General features: G+C 40.9%; 1 protein-coding gene and 1 non-coding gene across 7 annotated transcripts in view; one reads left to right on the top strand and one right to left on the bottom strand.

Moving 5' to 3' along the window:
• Positions 1-16,169, top strand: part of Myo6 (myosin VI) — a 135,742-nt gene that overhangs the window by 40,699 nt on the left and 78,874 nt on the right. For all 6 annotated transcript variants that reach the window (XR_009592215.1, XM_060384696.1, XM_060384695.1 and 3 more), the window contains exons 2-3: positions 10,393-10,531; positions 14,022-14,091. Coding sequence is in view for 5 of the 6 variants with exons in the window: in XM_060384696.1 (XP_060240679.1) it covers positions 10,415-10,531; positions 14,022-14,091 (187 nt within the window). In the remaining variant the exon portion in view is untranslated. The remainder of the gene's footprint in view (positions 1-10,392; positions 10,532-14,021; positions 14,092-16,169) is intronic.
• On the bottom strand, positions 3,772-3,878 carry LOC132655034 (U6 spliceosomal RNA). Its single transcript, XR_009592617.1, has one exon. It is a non-coding gene; the product is annotated as a U6 spliceosomal RNA (small nuclear RNA).

Here is a 16,169-nt window from a genome sequence, read left to right as displayed (position 1 = left end):
GTGTTATAAATGTAAGTATTAGCACTTAGAGGTCAGAAGGGGTCACTGGATTCCCTGGAGCTGGAGTTTGGGTGTTGGGAATGGAACCTGTGTCTTCTGTAAGAGTAGCAAGTGCTCTTAACTGCTGAACCGTCTCTCCAACTGCATTATTAGATTGCCATTACTGGTCAGAAGGGTCAAGATTTTAGGACAAATGAGATGTTTAAAGCAAGAAAATGAGAGTGGAGGAAAAGTCACAATTCAATCCTAATGATTTCTGGTTTGAACAGGTCAGGAAGACCAAAAACAGAGGCACAGGTAAGGAATGAAGGAAGATTTTTGACCAAAAAAGACAAAAAAAGAGTTGAAGTAGAGTAGGACTAAAACCCAAAGAGTCAAATAACCTGCCTTAGGGAGCAGAGTATTCAACGTGTTAGATAATGCTTCATATTCATGAACTTGAAGATTGACACTTGACCATGGTGATTTAGCGATAGTCATTGGTTATCTTGAGGGGTTGAAAATGTACATCAGACAGGAATGGGTTTAAGAGAAGTTGAGCTATGAGAAAATAGGGACAGTGCTATAGAAAGCTATAGAATAGGCCAATAGTAATATGGAAAAATTGACCATATGATGTTGGGCGAGAGGAGAGGAGGAAAAAAAGGGAGAAAGAGAAGAAAGAGTATGAGATTATATGAGATTGACTGGTATTGATTGGGGTTTCCCTTTGTGAATGGATGGGTAGGATAAGTGGAGTGAATGGAAGATGGGGTCTCAGAATGACCTCTAAGAATGATTTGGTTTTACTAATAGAAGAGAAGTTTGACTATACGGACACACATATATTTAATATTGAAGTATGTAATAATATTAATAATATATTATTTTAAAACCAGAAGATTTGCGTTTTTAGACCTGGCTTCATAGATATTGTTTCAACACATGTTACATAATAGAGTTACAAATAATTAAAATGGCTTCTAAATAGAACTATTTTTTCTAAATAGAAATTTGAAAATAGTTTAAGTTTCTCATTTTGTACAGTATCTGAGCGTATTTGTGATTCTATGACACAGGACATATATAATGCACATTCATGATACATGCACTTATACGCTGTGTGTGTTGTGGATTTTATGTAGGCTGTGGGAGCTAGAATTTCTCTTCTTCAAGGCAGGTAATAGAGACTCTTTTTGCCTTAGATCTGACTAAGGAGAGTTTCTCCAGCTTACTCTGCTATACAGTGGTGATGTCCGGCCCTGTATCCTGCAAGGGGGAACGCTGCACCAGAGGCCAGGGTGAATGCGGCACAGGGCTGGCCCTGCTGAGTTTCTCCAGCTATTCTGTTAGCTTTGGGTCACATTAGGCTATTTATGTTTTGATTGATTGCCTTGCTGCAGTCATGCTGACTTGAGTCTCCATAAAAGCCCACCTGATGCATCATTTTATCTGGATTCCTACTCTCTGCCTGTCTGACTGTGGTATAGGTTCGCATGTCCCTGTGTGTTCACGTGGTGGTCAGAGGTCAACACCAGGTGTCTTCCTCTATCATGTTCACTTCTACTTTTAATTGATTGATTGGTTAGTGACAAACTATGTCATTGCTTCTGGGACTGTCCAGTTTGGCAAGGCTGACCAACCAGTGAGCTCCAGGGATCTGCCTACTTCTCTCAACCTCCTACCCCAGAGCTGGGGTTCCACTTGTGAACTGCCACAGCAAGCTTTTCTATGGGTACTGGGAATCCAACCTCAGGTCATCCATGAGCAGAAGGCACTTTACCCTCCGAGCTATCTTCTTAGCTCCCTTTAATATATTCTATAAGCCTTTGTGTGTAAATCAGTGCTCCACTGGGTTATGTGAGCTTGCTTGAGCAAATAATTGTGCTCGAGGGTGTTTTGGGAACTCTGGTTGACAGCCGGAATGTTGGAAGCACCATCTAAACAATCGAGGGCAAATGGCATCTAAAATGTTCATGCTGTGTGATGTGACTCTAGGCAGGCAGGTCCAGAAGTGAATGGAGCTCTTGGGTTTCTAGTAGGTGTCCACTGCTCCAGAACCGATAGCCTTTCTGGCTAGTGGTGTGAAGCCTCTGCACCTTTTTAGGGCACAGGAGTCTTTTGTGTTGATTGTGATGTAAGAATAGAGGAAAAAAACAAGTGTAACCACTGCCACCCAATGGAGTCAATGAATCCAGAAGTAGAGTGACTGAAAGAAAGCCTTGTTGACAAGTTCACTGCTGGAAGAAAGCAGGCTCTTGTCTTCCCTTTGCCCCCAAAGAGAATGCTTTATAGGGATTTTCAGGGAAGGTGTTTGTGTTCCTGACAGGTGGGCTGCGTTGCTTGTCCATTGTTCCTAATGGAGGGCTCTGGAGCGTGAGCCACACACATCCCACCTTGCTTACTTACGTCAGTGAGTGTTGCTGGCCACACGTCTAAACAAGATACACACGCTCAGCTTCTGTGTTGGCAACAGAGGCTTGCATCTTGTGTTAGAGTTTCTGGCATCATACTTCCAGGCGTTACTTTCTTCCATAACTTGGGACCAAGTTCTGCTCAGGAGGAGAGGCGTCTGTGCTCCTGTTAACTTTTGTATTCAGTAAATCAATAAGAGAGAGACTTTAGCTAGCATTAACCTTCCAGAGCTAGTGTAGGCGCGAGTGAGGAGAAACTCCCGAGGATTGGAACTTGACGTGAGGCAGATCATTGTTTCCTGACTTAGTACTTGTTGAATATATTTTTTTATTGTTATGACATTAAACCAGGGAACAGTGTTGTGTGACATAAACAAATCTTTTTCAAGATAGTGACATCAACCACTGACACAGACAAGAAATTCTCTGAAGCAAAGCCATGTAGTGCAACGATTAGGAAATGGATTTGGGTCACTGTCAGCTGTCATCTTGACAAATCTAGAGTCACTTGAGAAGAAGGAGCCTCAACTGAAGAATTGTCTCATTCAGTCTGGCGCATAGGCAAGTCTGTGAGACATTGTCTTAATTGCTAACCGATATAGGAGGGGCTCAGACCGCTGTGTGCAGTATCACCCCTGGGCAGGCGGTTCTAGGTTGTATAAGAATGCTGACCAACTGGATCCTCTTTCTGTGTGGATGCAGACAGTCCTGATAAGACCTGATAGGCTAGGGCCAGATAGTAGAGGAGGAGGACCTCTCCTATCAGTGGACTAGGGGAAGGACATGGGGTGGGGAAGAGAAAGTGGGGAGTGGGACCGGGATGAGATAAGGGAGGGGAATACAACTGGGATACATATATATATATAATATATGTATTATAAATTATAATAAATAATAATAATAAAGAAAAAAAGCTGACTGAGAACTAGCCAGCCAACAAGCAGCGTTCTCCATGGTTCCTGCCTCTGTTACTGCTTGAATTCCTGCCTGATACTCTCATATGATGGATTGTGACCTGAAGTCAAATAAACCCTGTTCTCCCCAAGCTGCTTTGGGTCAGAGTATTTAATCACAGAACAGGAAGCAAACTAGGATAGTCACTCAGTATTCAGTGGTCCTTTCTGCATATCTTTCTTAGTTATCTCTTGACAAATGGCCTAACCCTCTAAATATCAATTTCTTTTTTTTTGAGGGCATTTATTTATTTATCTATTTATTTATTTATTACAATTTATTCACTTTGTATCCTGCCTGTAGCTCTCTCCCTTGTCTTCTCTCCCAGTCCCACCCACCTTCCCTCTTCTCCCCCTATGCATGCCTCTTCCCTACTCCACTGATAGAGGAGGACCTCCTCCCCTTCTAAGCTATCAAGTATCACCAAAAATAGGAATGCTTCATAAATTTGCATGTCATCCTTGCACAGGGGCCGTGCTAATCTTCTCCGTATTATCCCAATTTTAGAATATGTGCTGCGGAAGCAAGCACCTAATTTCTTATAAAAAGAGATAATAGCCACTTGGCAGAGATTTAATAGTTGTGAGATAAAACGTTTACTTTGTTCATACTGACTTGCATTCATTGTTCTGGAAGGTACTTTGGATGCTACAGGAGGAGAAAGGTAATCATCAGTATCACTCAGTTACAAACCTTGTGACCTGCAACAGTGAGCTGCCTTGAAGATATACTGGTGCAATGGTGGCACAAATGTTATGGAAGTAACCAACTACTTTTAGAGTGGATCTAAAGCACCATCTTTAGATGAAATCCATATCTGACACTGCTAAAGTGATCAAGAATCTGAGACTAGAGAGGTCATGGGCCTCGGGGAAAACCTAGTACTATTATTCTGCTAAAGGAACACAGCAATGAAATGATTCCCTTTTTTTTTAAATTTTATTTTATTTTTTTATTATTAGTTACATTTTATTAACTCTGTATCCCAGGTGCATCCCATTCCCTTATTCCCTCCCAATCCCACCCTCCCTTCCTCATCTCCACCCTGCCCCTTTCCAAGTCCACTGATTGGGGAGGACCTCCTCCCCTTTCATCTGACCCTGTTTTATCAGGTATCTCCAGAGTCCTCCTCTGTGGCCTAGCAGGACTGCTCCTCCCTTGGGGGGTTGGGAGGTCAAAGAGCCTGCCATTGAGTTCCTGTCAGAAATAATCCCTGTTCCCCTTACTATGGGAAACCAGTTGGTTACTGAGCTACCACGAGCTTCATCTGAGCAAAGGTTCTATGTTATATCCATGCACGGTCCTTGGTGGAGTGTCAGTCTCAGAAAAGACCCCTGTCCCCAGATATAATAAAATGATTCCTAATGACATATTGCTATACCTGTAAACTAATGCTCAACTCTCATCAGAAAAACTTCTTGTAGTAAATTGGAACTAACAGACAGAGACTCACACTGGAAAATGTGCAGAGACCGAGAGAGTTTAAAGCACTCAGCCATAAATGGAATGTCTTCATCAAATCCCTCAAGGCTCAGGGATCTCTTCAGATGAAGAGGCACAAGCACCGTATGAGCCAGAGGTGTTGAATGATTCCAAGGAAATAGTGTCTTCTGGATACAACAGGACTAATGCACACAGAAACTGGCAGGACCCACAAGATCTACACAGATTTCAAGTCAGACAAAATTCCATCACTAAAAGGGGGGTGTGGGAATATCTATCTGTCTGTCTATAGTGTGTGTGTACTTTTGTCTTGGCATTTTTTTTCATCTTATTCATACTGACAGCAAGAGAAAGAGCATGATGTTGAGTGGGTAGGTTAAGTGGAGAGGGTCTGAGAGGAGATGAGAGAGAGGAAAAGCATCATCCAAATGTGTTATATGAAAAAGAGTTAAAAGGATGTTCAAGGTATCCTAATGTAATGTCTAGGGTTTGGTCGAGGGTGTGTGATGTGTGTAATTTGGTTTTCTTTAATTAGCTGAATACCATTTGTGAGGAGAAAGCTATTTTACTTCCTGTTTTTCTCAGGTGTGTGAATGCATACCCATACTCACACCCAAGTTAGTAGAGTTTAAAAACATCTTGTGAATTATGAGAGAACTTTGTTTCGTATCTGATTTCAAGCCTGTTTTGAGATAGCAATTCATGCAGGAGTTTATATCTAAAACATGATTTATGATCTTTGAAAAATCTGTAAAAAGAAAAGCATATGACCAATCTTAACAACTTGACTTGTATAGTGTTGGTAGTGATTTTTCTAATAGTGTCAGTTAGCCTTGGTCACTAGCTGTATGTTAAGTCAAGGACTTAACTTTAGACATTAAGCGATGCTCAACAGAGTTTCAATGACCAGTCATCAGGGCTAGTATGTACTGCTGTTAGCCAGGTCTGCAAGAACCTCTAGATCTCTTTTTTTATGTCTTACACTGAAAACCAGTTGACCCCTATATTTTTCCATCATAATCTAAACCTAAAAAGTGGCTCATGCACAGTAGGTGTTTAGTAAATATCTGTGCAAAATATGAAATGAGTATGAGTTCAAATTCTTTCTTCAGTTGATGTCATTTTTGTAGCTTGTTAATCTTGAGCTGTTTTCTTATTTCTTTGTTTTTAATTTATATTTAGTAGTATTTTCTATCTATAATTACTGTTTATTTTTTTAGAAAACTAATGTGTTCGCAGGAAATGTCAATATTAGTTTAATTAATGCATGATACTATATGATAGTAATAAAATAATACCCATATTTCTGTAACTAACTAAAGAAGAATAACCTATCTGTGTTTTTTTAGGAAGCCATTTTCAGATGTGTGTTTGATAATAAAGGGAATCTTGCTAAAAATTGTTGTGAAGTTTTGGTGTAGAAATAATCTCTTGTGGGACAGAAATGCCTGGTGGAAGATAGTGTTAGGTGCATACCACATGCATCAACCATGGCCAACTGTTAGCCAGTGCCCAGTTCTCTCACATCGTCTGGGCACTAGGAAGCCAATAGCCCTGGGGTACACTGATACAGGTGGGAGAAGCTGCCAGTGGAAAGCCATGTGCCAAAGGTTCATGCCAGGGGCTGCAAGATAGAAGAGCAATCTCTTCAAATGGCAAATTTGATACATCTCCCTTGCCTTCACGTCCCCCGTCTAAGGTAGGCCATTACAGGGGTTTCACATCCTCCATTTTTTTTTTATATCCTTCTTTCTCACTAATCATTCTCCTGTTAGTCGGCAACTTCCGAGGCTAGACATCGTTGTCTTTGTTCACTGTTCTGTTCTGAGCACCTAATTCTTTGTGACACATAGTAGGTGCTTAAAGAAACAGAAAAAGACAGTATATGCAGCCCTAGGGATTTCTTTCTGTTCTCCTTAATCTTTCTTCCTTTTTAGTTACTCGGTTCTTTGGGCCCAACCTCAAAGTACTGCTAGCTGCCGCTTAATTTGTAGTGTCTAGCTAAGAAAGCACAAGGCATTGTTGTCCCTCACAACTCGACTCTTAGGGATCGTTTTGTGGGTCCTGGTGACACGCAGGTAAGTGTCTCACGTGTTGTAAGTGAACCTACCCACGCTGCACATGGCATGTGGACACTGTTGGAGTCATCACTGGTCCAGAGGACAGAGAATGTGGGCGTACTCATGTTTATCGCTCCCACCCCAGGCGAAGGCCCCTGGAAAGGCCGGGAGCGGCTCCTGCTCTGTGTCTCAGTGCTTCCGGTGCTTCTAGGGCTCCCTGGAGTGCTTACTGACCAAGCACAGGAGGATGTTCGCCTAGGAGTATGAGGCCCTGAGCTTGATCCCAACATGGCCTACGGAAATAAGTCAATAACCAATAAATGAGCAGTGAAAACAAGGTAGTTTTCAGATAATGATGGTGTCTGCCAGTGACTTTAGGAATGCTGACAGCTTTAAACTTGTAGAACAAACCCCCCGCAAGGCTCACTGACTTCTTTTCCACTCAGTATTTCTGCAGCCAGCCTTTCATGGAGCCTAAGGCACCTAGTGTGGTAGCACTGGGAGTTGAGGCATTGAGGCTGCCTTTTAATGGGTCACTTTTTAGTCTTTTTATTTATTTATTTTTTATTCTATTAAGAAAGGGCTCATTATGTACTCCAGGCTGGATTTGAACTTGTGGTGCTGGGATTGTAGTTGTGAGCCATTTGGCCTGGTTCACCATACCTTAAGGTGCTCTGCATATGTAACATGCTTATTAAGAGTGAGGGTTGCCAGGAACGGTTTCCTGAAAGATTTTTTATTTTACATTTATTTATTTATTTATGATATGTTTAATTGTTTATTTATTCTCTCTCTCTTTATGCGTGTGTGTGTGTGTGTGTGTGTGTGTGTGTGCACACGCGCGCCCCATAATATATGTGCCTGTATGTGGAGGTCAGAGGACAGTTTTTGAAATTCAGGTCTCACCTTCTTCCACGTGTCCGGTCTGGGAGTTGAACTCTGTTATCAGCGTTGGTAGGAAGCACCTTTCCTTACTCCGCCATCTCACCAGCCCTGAACGATTTTCTGAGAATCACTTCACTGGTGATTTAGGGCTGTGATGAAGAAGGGAGGTTAGCTATGTGCCTTGAACTTTTCCATCTTCTCTGCAAAGTTGCAGTATATGGTTTAGATCGAAAAAACAATTTAAATAGTTCAATTTGCCATTTTGTTTTTGGATTTGCAGGATTGTGCTTTGCTGTGTGACTTTGATGTGTTCAGAATTTTTTTTAAAGGATAATTATTCCTTAATGATCACTAGTGTCCACTGTGCAATCTGTCTTTGTGTGTAGAACATTGCCTTCAACTTACTAATAGTTACAATGAAAGGATGTGCGGGGGAGGGGCAGAGGTGTGACTATCCTCTCTTAGAATGGTGATATCTCAGTTTTATGTCACTTAATCCGCACCGCAACTCTGTAAGGTAAAGGATACGAGCCCACCACAGAGATAAGGGGAAAGATACCATCAGGGAGGCAGCTTGCTGAGAGCAGTCAGCGTTTCAAGCCGTGGTTTGAAGAGAATTCAACTCTTTCTCATCTCCCATCTCCATTTACTCTCCCAGATGGCGTGAGGTTCATTCAAGCACCAGCGACCGTCAGGTTGTGTGTACTAGGTCTTAGGAGCAGTAAGTGGTCTGGGCCCTGATGGGATTGCAGTGGCGCAATGAGTTGTATATACTAGGACTAGAGCGGATCTGGGGATTGACAAGAGTAGAAGCAGGTATAGAGGGGTACTGCAGCAGCCTTGGTAAAGGCAGTGTTAGTTTGGACTAAGGTGATGGAGGAGATGCCAAAGAGTGGGCGGATATGAGATGTCTATGGGATGGAGAGGTGATAAAATTAAGGAGTGTGGTAAGATCCTGGAAGGAGCTGGAGGAATTGAGGATGCCTCCAGGTGTGATTCGGATTGCGAGGTGTTGCCTTTACTAATGAGGGGAAGAGCGAGGAGGGATGCAGAGCAGAGTAATGATAACAGTAATGCATCTGTTAGTTTCATCAGGTTCCAGGAGGCTGGTAAACATCTGAGAATTCTGAGGGCATCTGGGATGGTGAGAGGAGTTGGAGTATCACTCACATACAAATGGCACATGAAGCCACGGGAGCGGCTGCCAGTACCTAGGGAAAGCAGGCCTGCATATGTGGCAGCAGAAACCAGAAGCACTGTTACTGCTTCACCTTCTATGGAGAATCTTCACCTCATTTGTTAACTTGGGATTACATTCAAATGCAGTAGCTTTTCCTACGTAGAGAAGGGAGCTCTTCCTGTAGCCACTGCATAGGCAAGATTAACCATCAGGCACAAGATTAACCATCAGGATGCCAATAGCAGCTTTCAACTGGACTATGCTTCTTGGTGTGACTCTCACGATGAGCGACATCGAAGAGTCCACAAGGCGATCTTTGGTGGAGTTCCCAGGCACACAAAACGAACATCATGGCACATAAGCCACCTGCTCTTTAGATCTAGGTGAACAGTGAAATAATTAGGTGCCCATTGAGATACTGAAAGTAGAACAGATGTTCTACTTTAATCAGCTGGAAGACTGAATCCTACATTAGTCTTATAACATAGATACTCCTTTCAACAAAGCATTTTGGGTAGCTTGTGCCCTTGGGTCACTCAGTAGACAGACTTACAAATATTAACTTCTCAGAATGCCGAGAGTGAAAGAAGCCTCATGGGAACAGTTGAAAATGGGATGTCCCCAGTGGGCCCTACCTGGAAACCATTCTAATCCAACATAGCAGGTAAACAGTGCATTGTTCAGTAGACCCGCACACAGCAGTGTGCTTGACTGTGCTACATATGAAAAATGCTTTCTAAATGAAGGCAGCCAGACAGCAAAGAATGCAGACTATGATCTCATTTATATAAAGTTCAAGAACAGGCAGAAACTGAGGACAGTGGGGGATGATGCCCGAGCCAAGGGAGGCGTGGGAACCGCAGGGGGACAGAGATGCTCTGTGAACCGAGGAGGATGCTTCTTAGATGGTGCATTCATCTGTCCCAGCTCATTAACTTACATATCAGATTTGTTCACTTTGCTGTGAGTTTCAGATGAGCAGCAAACTAAGAAAATGAAAACACGCTGAACAGTTGTGTGGGAATGAACCTGGGGAGTACAAGCCTCTGTCTTAGACTCAGGGCATCCACAGGAGCCCTTCCACCCCTCATCCCTTCAGGTCCAGAATGACTGCTCTTTCTGTCTGTGTACCATAAATATCCATTCCTACAAGACCATTGAGCAGCTTAGATTCTTTGAGGTAATATTCTAAATCACCTTCAGAGGACAGGAGGACAGGTGTAGAGTATGAGCGATTCTGTTCCTGAACTGAAGGAAGAGCTGGGTCACAGGACTTCCCTGAGGGTAGAGCAGCCCCTGCCTTCCTTACCTAGGGTAGATAGAGGGGCAAGAGGTAGCAGGATGGGAGGGAAAGGTCAGAGGTCACCGGTAGCAGGTGTTTTTATGACTTGAGACTTAAATGTGCATGTGTAAAGGAGACACATTTTAAAATCATTTCCACTGTTACTCATGTTGCTTTATTTGTTCCTTTGAACAGGAGATAGTGGACAACCTTCAAAATGGAAGACGGAAAGCCCGTTTGGGCACCCCACCCCACAGATGGATTTCAGATGGGCAATATTGTGGATATTGGCCCTGACAGCTTAACAATTGAACCCTTGAACCAAAAAGGCAAGGTGAGTTTCCCAGAGAGATTTCAAGATGTGATCTCTTTCAAATACACACACATTACACACACACACACACACACACACACACACACACACACACACATATATATATATATTTTTTTTTCCAAGAAAGATGAAAATGAAGAACTATTCCTGCCATGGTAGAAGAAACAGATGTCTAGTATTATAAATGAAGTTTCGAGTTGACTTCCTTGATTAAATGGAAAGTGTGTGCTCTGAGAAAATAGGGTCCTGTGATAATAAGTTTACTTAAACTTAATTATTAAACATACATAGTGTGGGGTTTGGATAAATATCTTTTATGTAAAAATAGTTGAGTCTTACACCTCCTACACATTGTCATTTTTATGATAATGTAACACATGCTTTCATTCTGTACATACATTATTTATTTTCTTTAAAAAAAAAAATCTTAGACATCGGTTAGTCAAGATCGCTTAGTAGAAGTTGGGGGAAAGTGACCAGGAGCTGTGACTTGCTTACAGCCGTGGCCTCCATTGTAGACATGTATCTATTTTTCATGTGGCTGGGTCTTTTTGGCACCACAGCCTCACAGTTTTAAGCTTAACAAATAAGCCCATTAAACATTTCTTCGGACTAAATGTGCAGATGTAATTTCTGTTTACTTCAGGCTCTGCAAAAGTCCATGAATAATTTACATTCTACCGATGCGTGGTTAACTAATGCCATATGACTGCCATCCTTCTGGGAACCTTAGAAAAACAAGGTGGATCTCTCATGAGGTCTTTTCAGAGAGAACGCTGTTCTGTTACTGTAAACATCCCAGGAACCAGAATGCATAATATATATTGGGCCGTGCGAGTGGAAGCCAATTAAAGATGCCTTCAGGAAAGAAGAGACAAAGTGCTGACCCTCCCTCGTTAGCAGGACCTGTGTGTACTTACAGTACAGCGCCTATCTAAAAAGTGGGTTTTTGAGAGTTCACACACAATACATTACGCTTTTGCGTAACGTGTTTCATAAGCCCAGGAAGGTAAAGGGCTGGTTGAATCGAGAGCTCCATCTCCTGTGCCTGTTCTGTTGTGGTCTGTCACATCTGTGAATAATTCAGTTCAAGAATGAAAAAAACTTGATTTAAGGGGATGTGCTTTTGTGAAATATTTTACATCATTCAGTGTATTCTGAACTATATCATATTATTGTTAATCAGGTACATATATAGAACCAAGAGGAACACGGTTTAGTTTGATTATTTTGGGGTACATTTGTTTATTTGTTGTGTGTTCATATGTATTTGCATGTGTGTGTGTGTGTGTGTGTGTGTGAGAGAGAGAGAGAGAGAGAGAGAGAGAGAGAGAGCGCAAGAGAACATGTGGAAGTCAGAGGCTAACTCTGAATTGGCTATCTTCTTCTACCCTGTAGGTCCCAGGAATTGAGTTCAGGATCTCAGTCCTCATGGCTGAGCCATTTCACCAATCTAGAAGCATAGCTGAAATTATGGCATCATGTAAATTTTATAGATCTACACTAAATTCTATAAACTGAAGTCTAACTTTCATTTCCAATTTTTTTGGGAGGCTTAGGGGATTACTTTTATAAAAAGCTATTTTTAAATTTATGGGGTGTGTGTGTGTGTGTGTGTGTGCGCGTAAAGGTCGGAGGTGGCTGTCTTTCTTCACTAGGTGGGTTGTAGGAACTTAAGCTCAGTTCCTCAGGCTTGATGGCAGGTGCATTTCTCTACTGAGCCATCTTTCTAGGCCGTTGCTTTCTTTCTGTAATGGTAAAAACATTCCTAACAGAAAAAGTTAAAAAAAAAAAGATGGAAAAAAAACATTTTTTTTTTATGAAATACTTCTTTTTCTCTTGAAGGGAAAGAAAACAGAGGCTGGTTGTTAATTTGGAGGCTGAATGAAGAGGGAGAGAAACTTCCTCTGGACTTGTCTTAGGTTGCTGTTAATGTCGTTTAAGGAACTCAGTCGCTTCTCCACTGGAGTACTCGTTCTTCATCTGTTATCTTTCTCACTGGATAGAGCTCCTGCTAGGCTAGGAACAAGCCCTCTGTTGATATGACTGTGACAACTGTGTGCACAGTTCTATGGTATTAGTGCCTATTTAAAAAATGGCTTCCCTACAAAACCATTGCTATGAACTGACTGTTTTATGCTATCTTCTTCTACGTAATGTTCACTGTCTGGTTCATGTGGATCCAAGTTCTCTTTTAAAAAAGTGGTCTCTCCTCCAAACCTCCTGCATTTATAACATTTTAACATGTGTTAAGTTGGGTATGATTTTGTTGTTCTTTTGTGGTACTAGATAGAGTCTGAATCAAGGGCCTCACCTATTTCATACAAGTGCTTTACCGATAAGCTCTAGCCCCAGACCACTAAATTGCTAATGACTCTGAATTGGAGTAGTCTTTGAAGCCTGGATTTTACTTCATAAACTATGATAACTTTATTGAATACAGTATTCTTGCATACATAGAGTTACAAACATTGTTTTTTCTCCTGGTACTGGAGATCAGATCAAAGGCCTTGCACAGGCTGAGCATAAACTCTGTTATGGCACTAACCTTCCAGTCCTGCAGACAGTATTGTAAAGGAACCAAACCATTTTCCCTCAAGATTTGATACAGTTGGAAATGTCAATCAGAAGAGTTAATTGTAATTATTTAGAGGTATAAATTTATAAATAACTGTTAAGATAGCATGGATTAAAATTTAATTCTCTTTAGATGTAATTTGAGATCATTTGTTCTCTGTTACAAGATGCTATCTTAATTCTGCAGTGTCTCTTATGACATCTTAAGTGATAAATGAATGCAAGTTTCTTTATGGTTTATTATTATTATTTTTTGAAATAGGATCTTATGTAGCTTTGCCAGGCCTCAACTCATTATGTAGCCAAGGACAACTTTGAATTCTTGTTTGCACCTACCAAGTGCTAAGATTACAGGATGTACTACCACACCCTGCTATTTGTGGGTACTTTTAATTATATGGACCAGATATTTTTATATTTTTGACATACTTTTGTGTAGGAATTGATGTCAGTGTATTTCTCAAATAACATTAATACTTTGTTTTTATTATATGTAACTGTGAACGTTTCTGTTCTCAAAACAACAAAATTGTTTATATGCAAACATTAAAATGCTCTGAGTTTTTGGTAGCTAGCTTGCTCCAAAGTAGAAATTTAGAATTAGTGTGTTCATTATTTTATTAGGATAAATGTGTTTGCTATTTTGTCCTGCTGTGGTTGTGAAAGCCTGGGATGCTTTATTTGTTAACTGCTGTTATTGGTTCATGTCTACAGTAGTAGTGGACACAGTTTTTGCTGAGAGTTGTTGTCTTCTGAATGAGTGCTTTGTTGAGTAGGAGAATCTGTGCTTCACTCTAATAGAGAATGTATTGTTGCCATCATTACTGTGCATGCAGCCAGTTGAACTCCTTGTCTTTTTCATGATCTGAAAGCCTCAGATGCTCAAACTTTTGTTTGTTTGTTTGTTTGTTAGACTTTTTTGGCTCTCATAAACCAAGTATTCCCTGCAGAAGAGGACAGTAAAAAGGATGTGGAAGATAACTGTAAGTATTAAGTTTGAAGTTATTTCTCCATCCCACAAACTATCTGCTCTTCCAGAAAGTGAGTTAGTGGTTATGCCCCAGTACAAGAGACTAGGTCAGAGCACACAGGCTTGGTAAGAGCTCCCAGGAGCTTGGAAAGCCTAGGTTTGTTACTGTATTCCCTGTGCACGTCCTAGAAAGAATCTCCTGACCATCTCCTACTGTTATTTTAGATGTGTGTGGGAACGGTGATGATTTAGTGTAAAGCTTCAACTAAAAGTCTCTTCCTACTGTGTCTAAAATCATTCCAAACCTTACAGTGGGAGGTGAATTCATAGTAATTTAGAAGTTGACCCCAGGAGTCATTTAATATCACTTTTTGGATAAGGCAAACCAACATTAAACAAAACAGAACAACACTGCGGAATAATTGGTAATTGAAAAGTTTATTTCAGAGTGTAATATTAAAACATAGCATGAATTTGACTTATAAACACCTTAAAATACTTGGTGAAAAATAGTCATTGAACAGGGTATATTTATTTTTACATTTTTGACTTTAAGAAGTTGTTTCGGCAGTTTGTCACTGTAACAAAATACCTGAATTAATTTCAAAAGGGGGGAAGGTTTGTTTTGGCTCATAGGTTGGGAAACTTCAGTCTATGGTCATTTGACCCCCACTGCATTTGTGCTGTTAGTGAGATGCATCATGGCAGGAATATGTGGTCGAGGAAGTTGCTTGCTTCACTGAGGCCAGGAAGCAAAGAGAGAGCTAAGCCCTTCCACCAGTCCCCACCTCGTAAAGGTCCCATCATCTTGCAACGAAGTATTTGGCCTTAAATACTCTACTGAAAAGAAGATAAGAGAAAGGCATAGGTTTATTCTTAACTGCCTTTCACTGGGCATGTACAGCTGAATAAGCCTGGAAGACTCCATATATAAACACAGGTTGTGGGCTGAGGATGAGACAGTCATGGGTTCTGGTTCTGACTTTGGTTTGGAAGCTTATGTGCCTACAGGCCACATCACTCTTCTTTTGGAAAGTTCATCTGCAAAGTAGGAGAAGTTCTACACGTTGAAGGCTTAGTGGTGATGCGTTAAAGATGTTTATCAGAGCACAGCAGCTGTTATTAGTAGGTGTGAGGACTGAGAGATATTTTCTTCCTTTTCCAAGTTGATAGTTTGTCTGATAAAACAATGTGGTTTTGAGCAATAATCAAAGCAAAATAGAAAGAAAATTATATCATGTTGAAAATCGTAGAAAGTATCTTTCTGTTAACATTTTCTAGGCATGCCAGTGAGATGTCTTAGCGGGTGCTGGCACTTGCTGGAAGCTTGAGGACCCGAATTTGATCCCCAGGACCCACATGAGGGAAAACCAGAATTAATTCCTACACATGCTGCATCTTACACTACCACTCCCTGCTATATTTATAAACATAACAAAAATTTGGTAGGGTATATAATTCAACAACTAATCCTTTTCATATATTAACACGTTTTGCTTTGAGACATATTCATATGTAGCCAAGTGCAATAGGTTTGTATTTTCCATCCTGTTTTTTGAATTAATATTTTAAACTCTCCTGTTCCCTTTGCTACGATGTACTTCACCGCTGTTGCCTTTATTTACTGTTTACTGTAATTAAACAGAAAATGTCACAATTTCATGCTGACTTTAAAATACTATTCTCCTGCATATGATATTTCTCTTATTATACTCACCTGCCAGACGGTGAGACTAAGTACTGAGAATAGAATTAGAAAGACTCCTAGAAGTGCCCCTTGACCCCCAGTCAGTGATGCAGGGACTTCTACAGCAATGTATACCTAGCACAGGTTGCCTCCCATGATGCTGACATCATTTGTGAGTTCCCTTTACCCTCTCTGTCACTGAACTAGAGCTGTAGTCAATATGCAGGATCTGAAATACTCAACTATCTCTAGTCAATACATAAATTTAATGACGTCACAGGTGTTCTTCATTAGACACTTTTGGTACCGTATATGTTTATATCACCAAAATATGTCCAATGGAATCAATTGGGTTTATACTTCCACACTGTCTTACTTTTAAAAGTCTGTTGAATAGCATGCAT

This window comes from Meriones unguiculatus, chromosome 6, assembly GCF_030254825.1.
Source record: "Meriones unguiculatus strain TT.TT164.6M chromosome 6, Bangor_MerUng_6.1, whole genome shotgun sequence".
Lineage (NCBI taxonomy): Eukaryota > Metazoa > Chordata > Mammalia > Rodentia > Muridae > Meriones > Meriones unguiculatus.
This window is presented reverse-complemented; position numbering and strand designations above follow the sequence as displayed.